This window comes from Bombus flavifrons, chromosome 2 (assembly GCF_040668555.2).
Source record: "Bombus flavifrons isolate JBK064 chromosome 2, iyBomFlav1_principal, whole genome shotgun sequence".
Taxonomy (NCBI): Eukaryota; Metazoa; Arthropoda; class Insecta; order Hymenoptera; family Apidae; genus Bombus; species Bombus flavifrons.
In genome coordinates, this window is record NC_138443.1 from 12,619,545 (window position 1) to 12,632,214 (window position 12,670).

At 42.8% G+C, this 12,670-nt stretch overlaps 1 protein-coding gene across 8 annotated transcripts in view; it reads left to right on the top strand.

Annotated features, from left to right (window-relative positions):
• Ten-a (Teneurin-a transmembrane protein) overlaps positions 1 to 12,670 on the top strand; it is a 708,522-nt gene that overhangs the window by 431,988 nt on the left and 263,864 nt on the right. The window contains exon 1 of one of the 8 annotated variants that reach the window (XM_069130269.1): positions 9,971 to 10,917. The exons of the other annotated variants lie outside the window; for them this stretch is intronic. Within the exon in view, the coding sequence (XP_068986370.1) occupies positions 10,878 to 10,917 (40 nt within the window). The 5' untranslated portion in view covers positions 9,971 to 10,877. Of the gene's footprint in view, positions 1 to 9,970; positions 10,918 to 12,670 lie in introns of those variants that run through there. 8 annotated transcript variants of the gene reach the window in all.

A 12,670-nucleotide genomic window follows, 5' to 3' on the forward strand; every position in this document is an offset into this window, starting at 1 on the left:
TCAAACATTGTACGATACAAGCTATCTCCTGAATCGAGCCACGGCCCATTAGACACCAATTATCGGCATGCAAACCTCGCGAGGCGCCCATCAACAAATTCACGCGAGTTACAAAATAAACTTTCGTAGTATTCTCCGTCAAGTCCATTCCCGAAGAGTAATCGAGGGTTGCATCGGAAATGGGCTGTGCATCGAGCGAACCGTAACGACGTAGCCGCAAGCTACGCTGGGGAAAACGTAAACAAGCGTCGAGAGCATATCAGCGTGACACAGAGCGTTGCAGGTGCGCGCGCAGCGCTTGGGCCGCCACTAATGACGCGGTACATTTGAACGGCGACAGATATCAGAGAACCGAGATAACTATGCAAAAGCTATTTGCCGGTGATGGCGGGTGCACGCGAATAAAAGCATCGCCGTTTCAGAGCGTTTCGCAGATATTCGGACCGCTATCTCCTTTTATACTGTTCGATTGCGCTACCGGTGGCTCGCGTGCATTCAGGCAACCAACATGTGCGGCGACAGACCGAACACCAGCGTTGCTCCACGTGTCTATGCGTACGCGCATAATATGTAGCTGTTCATCGTATCAGCATAGGTCTGCGTGCGTGCGTACACATACCTGAAATAATATTACAAACGGAGGTTATCCGCCGGCCACGCTGCCAGTGGTGGCGGCGGTCGTCGCGATGGGGATGCTGGCTATGGTGGTGGTGGCGTTGATGGCGTTGCTGATGCCACTGGTGGTAGCGTCGGCTGCGATAGTAACGCTGCCCATTGCTCCGCGGTGATCCCCCACTCAGCCGGCGCGACGTAATCATTCACGCGATATTCCCGTTATTGCCATCACGGATTTAAATAATATTCCCGTTAACTGATTTTTTTAAGCAACCTCGTTATTTGTCGCTTGTCCATGCTGATTTATCAACCAAATTCTATTTTATAGTCAGGACTATCTTTTTTTATGTCCGTGGTATGTTTAAACATGGACAGATAAAAAATGTAAAGTGACATTTATTTAGTTCTTTTATTCATTTAGTTTAGTATTCATTCGCAATCTGTGTAGGTCTATTATCCTATTTTTTATCGTCTGTAGCAATCTAATTCGTTTCTCTATTCAATTCTCTAATTTAATAACACTCTACGTAAATATATATAAAATGTTACGTAACATCTCGAATAGAAAAACTCTCCAAGTATCCATTCACGTGCCAGAGTTCGACTCTCTCATCGCCTTTTCTACGTACTCGTTTCATCAGTGGCCATGACTCTACCATTTTCTCGAGGTTGGACAGGCTGGTAACTTTTATCGCAAAGCCTTTCGCGTTTATAAGCGGGAATAAGGATCGAATGACGTTCTGGCGCGCTATGAAATTGAAATCCCGCGCGAAGTAGCCCTCACAGTCACCTCCTGCCCGTCAAGGCTGACCCTGTCACCTCGGTTATGGATACTTACGCGAAGATAGCGTAGATCGGACGGTCTAAGTATAAAGTATATGTGTTTTTATATGTGTTGAACGTGCAATACGATGTGCGGAATGTATCCAGCCATTTGAATATCTCGTAAACGTATCGCGTGATCTTGATGTAACTTAGCAAACGTTGAAAACAAACTTTATTGCGTATGTATGGACGATATGTACATATATATGGAGCTTACGTATCAGCTTATGCTCTCTGTAACAGTTGCATTGATAATCAACAAGCGATAGAAATTTGACTTTTAAATTTTAGCAATTTTTTGCAAAATAGCGTATCATACAGGATTGCCAATTCTTCTATGACCCAGATTTGGTTCCCATCGAATTCGGAATTTTTACAAAGCTAAAATTGTCGTTGCAACGGAAGAAACTGCAAACAGATTGAATTTAATTAGAAAAATAGAAGGCGACGTTTAATTAAGAGATACAAGAGAACGCGACCAGGTAGATAATGGCGCTTTTAAAAAAGAAATCAGCAAATTGTTTTAGGAAGTGGAAGGAATGCTAGAATAATTGTACGAGGTTTCCAAAGGGAAATTTCCTTTAATATTACATAGCTGGACGCCTTTCAATTGGGCATGGTATGTCATAAACTCCGATATCCCGAATTAAATTGGAAAAGTTCTCATCTTTTTAGTCTTATAAATATAATATTTATAAATCCAACAGGATACACGGCTCGATAACAAGGGGCGAAGGGAATATATGATGGTTCTTACGAAACCATAAAAATTTTTCGCTATTTCAAGTTTGTAGAGGACGTGACAACGACGGAGATCGATTTTACTTCTTGTCATCTTCAATTTTGTCGTCTAGTGAGTTTATTTTTATGGGTTTGTTGAACAACTCTCTATGGAGGAATACATTCTCCCGATGATTATGGAGTACGTTTAACAACGGCAATGAATTCTTTATTCCTCGATTAACTTTCAGTTTGCTGATAGTAATTGGAAATTTGTAGAAGTTGATTAATTGTACGAATTAATTCCCGGAGATTTTCAAATGAAATTGGTAGGTAACCTAAATTGGTGTTCAATTGTCGATTGATCTACGCAAACAAGCGCTTAAATTGAGCATTTTATATCGAGTTGTATAAATTGGAACGTATTTAATTTATTGCGTGAGAAGGATGGACCACCGTGAATGTGAATCACCGTTGTTTTGAACGTACTAATTTACTTTTGGGAATCCCTTTGTATCAACGTTTATTTTTTAACATTTTCAATACAACTTACATGTAGTATCGAGCTCTGATTAAAATCAGTCAGCAGACTCTGTATGAAAAGATGTGGAAGTTTTGAAGAAACTACGCGGGTTTAAACCTCTAGTTGACAGCACATTGCGCTATTCTACCGACCATCCTCTCAACCAACTGCTTCCCATTTCACAGAACCCATTAAATTCCTTCGTAACTCGTATTAATTCAGCCGTGCCATTCCCAAACGACGACAAAATTACGATAACCTAGCCGTTAATTCTTTACATCCTCCACTTCCACCTCGAGAGGATGACCGTTTGAATATTAACAGGCCTCCACCCTACCCACCTAAATTCAAAATCCCCATCACGAAATCTACCGTTAATCGTTGGAAAGCTGTGCATGGAATGTACCCCCAGCGACGACCGCGTGTCTACGGAAGCATCCACCGGATTTCGCATTTTCCTGAAACGGAAACGAGAACAGACTCGCAAGGCCGCATCTCCTAGTTCAACGAACGAAGGCACGAAGACACCACAGAGGTGGTTGGCTCTTATCTTCCTTGAACTCGACACTGGTCCGTTCATAAAGTCTGCAGGTTAAGCCTGCACAGATAGTTCGAGCGATATCCTGCTCTTTCGTCACATTCACGTTCTCTCGCTCTATCGAGTTCTCTCTCTCTCTCTCTCTTTCTCTCTCTGTCGCTCTCTGGAGCTTCTCCGCGTACGATGGCTTGTACCGGCTTGACCGAGGACGTATAATCCGCTGCACATACCGGCTACAACCCATTAGTTGCTCGCCCACCCCCCAAGTTAGCTGACGTCGACGTATCCAACCCTCTGGACGAGTCCACTCTCTCGCCACTCCTCTCCCCTTTAGCCGGTACCCTTAATAATGCATCCGGAAGATGCTTAATCGAGTCTCGCAACTCATTTGTGATTCGGTGGATGCGCTCCCGTAACTCTTCTCCTCCTACCAACCAACTCTTCCTCTCGTTCTCGTTCTCGTTCACGCCGCGAGTCGTCGCGGCACGTCGAGCTCCGCTGTCTTTTCGTCTACCCTTCCCTCTTTCTACTCTACCGTGTTCACTCTGTGCTGCACCCTCCATTGGTTCCTTCTCTGTTCGCGAACTCTGTTCCGTTTTCCTCGTTCCTCTAGTTCGGTTCTCTAGTTCTGCCGCTTCAGCTTCTTTCTCTTTCGCTGTTTTAGTAGGTTCTATTCTGCGTCCCGTTTTATCTTGGCCGATGCAATCCACGATCAAAGAGAACTTTTCGCTGGGCCAGTAGCTCCCGGCAGGTTACGGCTGCATCGACGAAAGCCTTGGAGAGTCCAGGGGAAATTGAATGACCGCGACTTGCCGTGAAGTTTCGATTCGTTGATTTAATCAGCTCGCTCTGGATGGCTCGCTTTCTCTGTCTCTTTCTTTTTGCTCTCGCCGGTCGGCGGAGGTCGCGTGACCCTGGCCGGGCCAATTTGATTTCCAACGCGTCACTGCCAGGTGGAATTCTGTTACCGGTTTTTGCGAGCCGTGTAACACGAATTAGGTACCGAACCGGTTCCCAGATTACGATTGTTCGATGGACTCTTCTTCCAGAGGAGTTGTGGTTCCGAATGAAGTTTCCGTGTCGTAGCTGGTATTCCATTGATCGAGATGCTTTCACGAGCATGAAGATTCTTCAAAACGTTGAGAAAGCCTTCATAAGCTGGTCGAGCGTTTTAAAAATGGGGGATGAATTTTTTTTGTTTTTTTTTTTTTTTTTTTGATGCTTCAAGTTGAAAACGCCAGAACGTTCTTCTGTAATAGCTTTTTCACTTCAGTTAATCCCACGCTTGATGCGACGCCATAAGCAACGATGTATTTTGGAACTTTCATCGTACTTTCCTTTAACTTTCTTTCCGTTTCTTTTCTTCTTCTGTTCCATGTTTACTCCATTCCCCTTACATTTTCCACCCATTTCCTTTCATTCTTCTTCCTCTCCCTCTTTAATTTCTTTTATTCACCCTTGCCCAATAAACCCGCAAAATCCAATACGCTCTACTTCGAAGATTAGAATTTACTGTACGGATCGTTATACGATGAATAAACTGTCCATAAACTCTGCAAGAGACCCGCGACACCCACCCCACAAAAACCATAAAACCCTATTTCTCGCACCCTCCACACCTTCCTGTATACTCGTCATTAGATCTCCCCCGTAAAAATATCCTGAAAAAAAAGGAAAAACAGCAAAAAAGGAACAAGTATCAAAAGTCGCGGAGATAATTAGCAGCGGTGAGTCGTAGATAACGAAGTGCACCGTATATACGAAGGTAATTATAGCCTCTCGTTATACGTTGTATAATAACGAGAAATACTGTCGTTCTCTCTCTCTCTCTCTCTCTCTTTCTCTTTATCTATTTATCTATCTATCTATCTCTATCTCTATCTCTTTTTCTCTCGTATGCATTCACGTTTGTTCGTATCTATCGGAATGCAGCGATGTCATCCGCGTTAATTGGAGATGCCGCATAGGTGCATTATATCCGCGCCGCGACGCCACGATCAACCGCGAAGCGACGCGACGTTGCCCACCATTAATTTACAAAACGATGATTAGGGGACGGTCTGGTCGATGGTTCCGAATGGAATAAATCAAGTGGTGTTCATTCGGATTCGCCGACTCGTTAAAAGGAGAGAAACGATTGGAAAGAAAAAGAGGGGAAGAGAGAGAGAGAGAGAGAGAAAGAGAGATAAGGGAAGAAAAGAAAGGAAGGAAATTGGCCGATGAATATGCATAAACTGGAGGGCGAAGACACTTTTAACGATCGAGGCAAATTAGAACGTAGAGCCTTCTGAAAGTTACGTAATTTACCGGGTCCCTTGTAATTAGTGGCTCCCGGTGCAAGGCGAGGAATCCGTCGCGGCAGTGGTTTACTTTCACGGGCTAAGTATCGTTGCAAGCATTAGGGCGCCAAAGGAATGCGCTAACGTTTACGTTAAACACCGAATTATACGCGCTGATGACCTTGCATCCGCGTAGATGGCATTCTACGATTCTGTCGCTTGATTTTTCAACCCCTTTAGATTATGAATGTGATCGTGTGCTAATTAAGGTGTTGGGTTACCGTAAGATACAGGACTACGTCCTTGTCTTACGTATTTCTATCATTTTTCCTGTTCACTTTTCACTTTCGCGTTTAGATAATTCAGTCAAATGAATTGAAAATGACAAACATTAAATTCTTACGAATATAATCAACTTTCTCTGCGCGCCACGAATAAATTATTAATCCAAGTTGTCGAAAGGACCAACACAAATAATTCTCACTCACTCGTTCTATTAATCATTTAAAAAGGAAAAAAGATCCAAACGAGGAAGTATATAACAATTGTAGCTTCTAGGTAAAAACTCGAAAATTAAAACCACGTTAAAAAATTCAGAAACGAAGAATCGATTTCCTCGAGGTGGAGGTTTTACCGTTTCACGTTCGAATTCTATGCATTGGGGACATTTATGGAAATAACACGCGTGCACCCCTCGTGTTCTTTCCTCTTTCATCCCTTGCCGGTGCGCGGTCAATTTTCCAAAGTAATGTTTCCAGTCGAACGGGGACCCGGTTTCCGTGTAATTTAAACGAAATCATAAAAGTGCGAATTTCCAGCGCGCTAAAAAATCGCGGTAGGCGACGATGAATGACCGCCGTTTTACTTTCGTTATTTTCCAACCATTTCGCCGTACTGACGTCAAACGTCCACGCTGTTACAGCCCTAGTCTTTTTATCTCTAACGTATAACGATCTGTAACGTATAAAACATTGTTCGCTGTGCAGTTTGTGTTTCATCTATTTCGTTGCGGTTTGAATTGCAGTTGGGAAGGTTGCGAAGCTGTCTCACACGATTCAGACAATTTTTATACAGTGGCAAGCGTACAAATAGAAAACATTTTGATTCGATAACGTGTGTGAAATCCCGTGTAATATTTGTCTCTAGATTAATATTGATATTAATAACAGACGAATAAAGCAAAACCGAGGAAACTTTGAGACACCAACGAGTAATAACAGCCACAGATTTTTTAATGAAACTACGTTTCTTTATTACTCTACGTTCATTTCTTTCCCTTTTTTTCCTCTTTCGCTTTTTTTTTATTTGTTTTGTAACGAGGAATGCGAAAGAAGAGGGGCATTTTTTATTGCAACTGAATAGAAATATCAGCCGGTTGAATCTGGAACGTGTTGCGCTCAATTTTTGAAGAGTTCCATTTTCACAGTAGGCGAATGCAAACCACCGGCGGGCCTCTCCAGCGATGCTTACCTCAAAGGATATTTTTTGATAGTTCCGAAATATTCACGGGAAAATAGTTCATCCGTTACCGCGGCAGTCGGACGAGAATGGCCGCGAGTTTTCATAAAGAGGACGCGCGCCAGAGAGAGGGCTGCGCTACGCGAAACAGAAAAACTTTGAAACGCGTGTACGATTTCTTTTCGCGAGACGATAGAATTATTGACACGTGAAAAGTCCGTTAGCGAGCTAAAAAACGTGGATATTACCATATGCATAGATATAGTAGTATTATTTTTACTTCTTTTTTCCCTCTCCTTTTTTGCTTTTCTTTCTTTTCTTTTTTTTTTTTTTTTAATTTATGACACCAGCTATAGCGAACCTTTGCAGCAGTAATTGTTATCTAGAGAGAACTTCGTTTTCCATAAAGTATAGAAGTATTCTTGATACCATCTACAGAAGTGTACATCAATTTTTTTTTTTTTGTATATATATATTTTCAGTATCTACTGATTGGACTATTCACCACATAGACAATTTATGTTAGATCTATATTATTATATATTAGAGAACACTCCTCTGTTCTATACACAATTCTGTTCTCTCGTTCTCTCCTCTTTTCGAAATTTAAAGGGCCACGTGAACCTGGAAGTCGATTTCTAGTCACCCCGTGCCATACATATGCGTAGAGTCCCCCTAGAATAGTCGCATTTTTATGGCGACGCGTTTCCAGCGATTCATTAATTGCTGACCTTGTTAGCGTAGCATTGTGGAAGCGATGGCGGTCCCATGACGGTGCTTGGGCCGCACCCGCGAGACTCCCACCGACCAAGGGGACAAAGCCGAAGAACAGAGAGAGAACTCGATGCTTGGGATCGGTGGAAACGAACGAGGAACGAGAATCTCGCTTGGCATTGTCATGCATTCAGCCCTGGCACGTAATAATGCCTGCCCTCCTTTGTCGTTTATGCGCCCTCCTGTTTTCTGGTTCTCCCCGGTCACGATCGCACTGGCTACCATTGCCCCGTATACCCCGTGTTTCCCGGCGAACGATCCACCCTCATTCAGATCAACAGAAGAAGCCGAAGGACTAGTTTCCCTTGGAATTCCGGAATTTTCTTCCAAAAATCTATGGTGCTTTCGCCTTTATTTTATCGTTGACACTGGAAGAATCTTAATATATGAAGATTTCTTTTCTGCGAGGAGATAATAAAGAGAGAGAGAGAGAGAGAATGTGTGTGTGTATGTGTGCGTTTTAAATAAAATGTACCGACAAAGGTATTTTTGATGGAAGCTTACTTCAGTACAAAATAGAACTTCGATAAGTGAAATTTATATAATCGAGTCTTGGTTGAAATAAATTGAGCAAGAATAGCCTTTGCTGCAAGGTCCACAACTTTATGATTTAATTATTTTAACGGCTTGAATGTAATAGATAGTATACTACACATTCTGATGTCTTTTCTCTTCTTAATGGAAGAAGATATGAAAAATTCATCTTCGTTTATCATGTTTTTTTACAATAATAAAAGAACTTATTATTTTATCACGATTGACATTACTTTGCCAGCCATCTCAATAAGTACTCAATAAATACTATACACTCGATGTATCGATACCATGAATTCGTGAACAGTCTGTACATTACGAAAGTTAGTAAAGAAAGGCCTGGTTTGGATACGTTTGGCCAAATTGTAGAAGAGTGTTTTATCGGCGATAAAGACGAAGAAGTGTCGTATTCCCGAGGAAGTTGAGCTTTCAGAGGCTGCGTATCAGCGTGAACGTTCGAAGTAGCTTCCTCTAGTGGGATGCAATATCGCCCGGTGGATTGCCGGGCATGATCGAAAGTTCTTGCAGTATTCCGAATTGTGTAACAACCGTCTACAGTCCGGATCCTATAGTTTGGTAATTGTCCTTCCGTGAGCAAGTTGTTTGAGATGTCCTCGAGTGAGGATCGCAGTCTGAGAAGCATGCAGATCGTGCAATTGATTCGTCTTTGCCGATCTCACAAAGCTCCGACGCCTTTTGTTAAAAGAGTCGCTACTATACGAACTAGTTGCTATGAATTGATCGTTCGTTTATTATAAGAAGTTCGTTTATTATCGAAGGTTTAATTCTGAAGAAAACTTTTCGTTTTCATTGATCCAATTAGTTTAGAGGTGCAAAGTTAAATTCATTGTCAGTTTTCAATCATTTGTTTGAAGTGGTTAGAGGTAGTAATTTTTCAATAAAAAACAAGCAGGAAGACATTGGTATGGAGATCGAGATCGATAACGAAAGTTAAAAAAATTTATTCAGTTTTTAAGAGATCGCGTTTTATAACTTCCAATCCCATTCCTTCTACATATCAGACTAATTGTCACTCGCCTCACCCTGATATATATCTAATCTAATCTAAAAATTCACCTGACTCAATCGTGTTCATCCTACCTCTCTTTAAAATCGTTTAAGTCAAATTAACGAATCGACGTAGGGAAAATAAGCAACATAAGAGAGACGAAGACGTAGGAAACACGAAAACATGCATCTGAGTCTAATCTAAAACACGCTTCCCTCAATCATACATCTCTTCTTCAAAATCATCCAAATGAAAGTAACAAATCGGAACAGGAAAAAGGCAATGCGAAATAAGAAAGACGAAAATGAAGAAAACACGATGGTACGAATGTTGGAGCGGCCGCGGCGTTCTGACGAGGGACAACTGGGCCAATCGATACCGCAGCGAGCGACGGTGGGTCGGGGGCGGATGGGAGAACGAGCGGCGGCAACGGTGGCGGCGGTTGTAGGCTGGTGAACGTTTGCAACGCGTACGATGAGGACCGTAGATTTTGGGGGGTTGTAGGTGGCAGTAGGCAGCAGCAGGATGTTGCGGGGGTGTACTGCGTGTCGACGCTGGCGCGACGACTGTGATGGCGCCACCGTCGCCACTGGCTGCGTAGCGTGGCTGCCGCGCGAACAGCCTACTGCGCAGACTCGCGTCGCGGACCAGCGTTTTCCACCACAATGTTGTTGGACCTGTCGTTTTGGCCCGTGTTTCGATTGTTGTTGATATCGTCGTGTCGCCAAGAAAATTTCCATAGCGTCAATCGATTCGCCGGTTGACGTTTCGTTTGTTTTCTCAGTTTATCTCCTTCTCTCTTTGTCCTGATTACACAGCCCGCCGGCTCGGCCACGCGAGCAACCGCCACCTGGTCGCCGAGTGTTGCGTACGTATACAGCATCCCGTTAAGGCTTTCACTTCTATCATAACCTTAAAGTTCGACTCGAAAACCTCGCGCGAAAGTTCGAGTGCACCTCACGAGTGTATTGGCGATTTGCAACACAAACACGGCTCTGATACATTGTGTGTGAGTGTGTAACCACGCGTACACGTAAACAGTGCCGTCGGCAAAGCAGCCGAAGAACCGCGCGTCGATAGATCAGTTGGTTTGACAGCCACGTCGAAAATTAACCGCGTCGTGCGCGGACAAGGTGTGTCGAGGTAAGCTGGCGCCGATTTATCCAGAGTATCATCGAGAATATTATTTACGTTGGTCTACATACGACCGACTTACGTTTCGTTGAACTATGGGACGAAGGGTGAAAGGTAAACGACCGTCGTTTCGTTCAGCGATCATCGTGTGACTTGTTTACGCGCTTTTGCCTTTCGTAGCTTGCAACTCGTTTTGACTTCGTTTGTCAAACCTGGAGTCTGGTATTGGGGGGAGGGAGATAAAATCGTGGCTTCCGTGGATTTAGATAAAGTGTTACGATTTGGAAACACGGACGAAACTATATACGGTGCAGGAAGTGGCGAATGGGCGGTCTCGCGACTGTTTGAGATGGAAGTGAGTAATAGCTGAGTAAAGTGACCGCTGTATTGGTTGTGATGATCATCGTACGGCCATAAACTGTCGCCCGAGTGATTCAATTGCTACCGCAAGCTGACCCAGCAGCAACGATGCATCACTACTATACGCAAGAAGACATAGACCGTGTTGGTAAGTGGAAGTTGGGTTAGGTTAATGTTTACCAGTTTGCCTGCGAGCCATGCTTTTAAATTTAATATAAAAAACAAAATGAATTGTTGTATTTAGCAAAATTGGTTGTTTACTTTGGGTGAGGATAATTTATTTGTGTTTTCTTTTTTTTTCAATTTTTATGTTTGAGTTGAATGTTTACATTGTAAGTTTGCATTGTGTGTTTATTTCTTTCTTTCTGTGAAGAACTTTATTTTATCTCTACGTTAACCTACAAATAGCCTAAATCCAAGTAGAAAATCCAATATACGTAATTATGTTTAGACAATATTTAACAACATTCTAAGCTAAATGGAAAGTTTTTTCCAAAATAATATATTTTTCCATCCAACTGTAATTTAACCTAAAAATTCACGAAAAACGACGAGGTATCTAACATAAACCACATCTTTCATTTACAAAATATGAAAGTCAATAACAAAATTCTACAAACTAAATGGTTAACCAATCATACAAATAATTTACTATCGTTAGCGAATTCATAATTGCCCGATGATTGTCGTTGAACGATCGATCGTACGTGATGAGGTTAGGTCAATGGGTCCACTTTTAACTTTGACCCAAAACTGCACCTGTTAAAGGTGATACTGGAGAGCAACGGACGCTGTATCGAAACACCAGTACCGAAATAGGTAGCGTTGCTAATTATTCGGTGGAAAAAGCGCCAGCTGGAGAATTGTATACGATTACAAAGTTTGTCGGGCTGGGCTCCTTAAGCGATCCACGGCGCGGCGACATCGCCGATTTACAATGCAAATGCCGGACGTCGGGTAACTTCGTAGAATTATCGGTCAAATCGCAAATTTCATCCAGGCCCGGGGTTCCAGCTGTAAATTGTTCGTTCGCGTATTTACACGGAATTAAAGCCGCTCCTTCGAGACCGCTCAAATTACCTTACGACGTCATCTAATTTGCCGAGTTACGCCACGCCAGACGTATCGCGGTAAATGGAATTCGGCGATGCGATTGTCGTAGTTTTAGCTGCTTGCAACGGTGAACTATAGGGCTAATAGACGTTGCGGTAGTTGTTGCCGCTGTTTCTGCTACGAATATTGCCATGTTGTGAACTAATCCCTCAAGCGACACCGATCGACGCTCGATGATACGCCACCCTATATACTCCACTATTATTAAGTTAAAGACAAAAAATAGTATCTCTTATGAAATAAATGCGTACTCAGCATTGCTTCCGAATAGGAAGGAAACTACAGGAAGGGAGGTGTAGTAGATCTAGGGGCACGAACCTCCCCTAATATTTTCGTCACGGTTATATTTTTTTTCTTGCGCCCCTCCGCGGCGGAAAAACACGCGCGCGGTATTCTTAACATTAACGCGCCTATTTGGGAAATGTATGCAGGTTAGATCCCAAGCGTACCGGCCACCCCTTGTACCCAGGATTATATTAGGTCCTTCAGGCTTTCCGCGCGAGTCTCCGACGGAATATAAATTGGTCTGGATACGATAGCGACGAAATGAAGGAATGGAATAAAATTTGCAACGTCTTTTTCCGCGACAAGCACATCGATTTCGCTTTCCAATCGAAGAATAAAAGATTCGCGCTCAAATCTTCCTTCCAGTTTGTTCAAAACGATATTCGCGAGAAAATATCTTATTGTAGTCTCGATAAGATTTCGTTCAACAAGTAACAAAAATATCTCACGATTAAATATTTTCGTCAAGTTAACGAGTCCTCACCTAACCCCTGTATCTTACC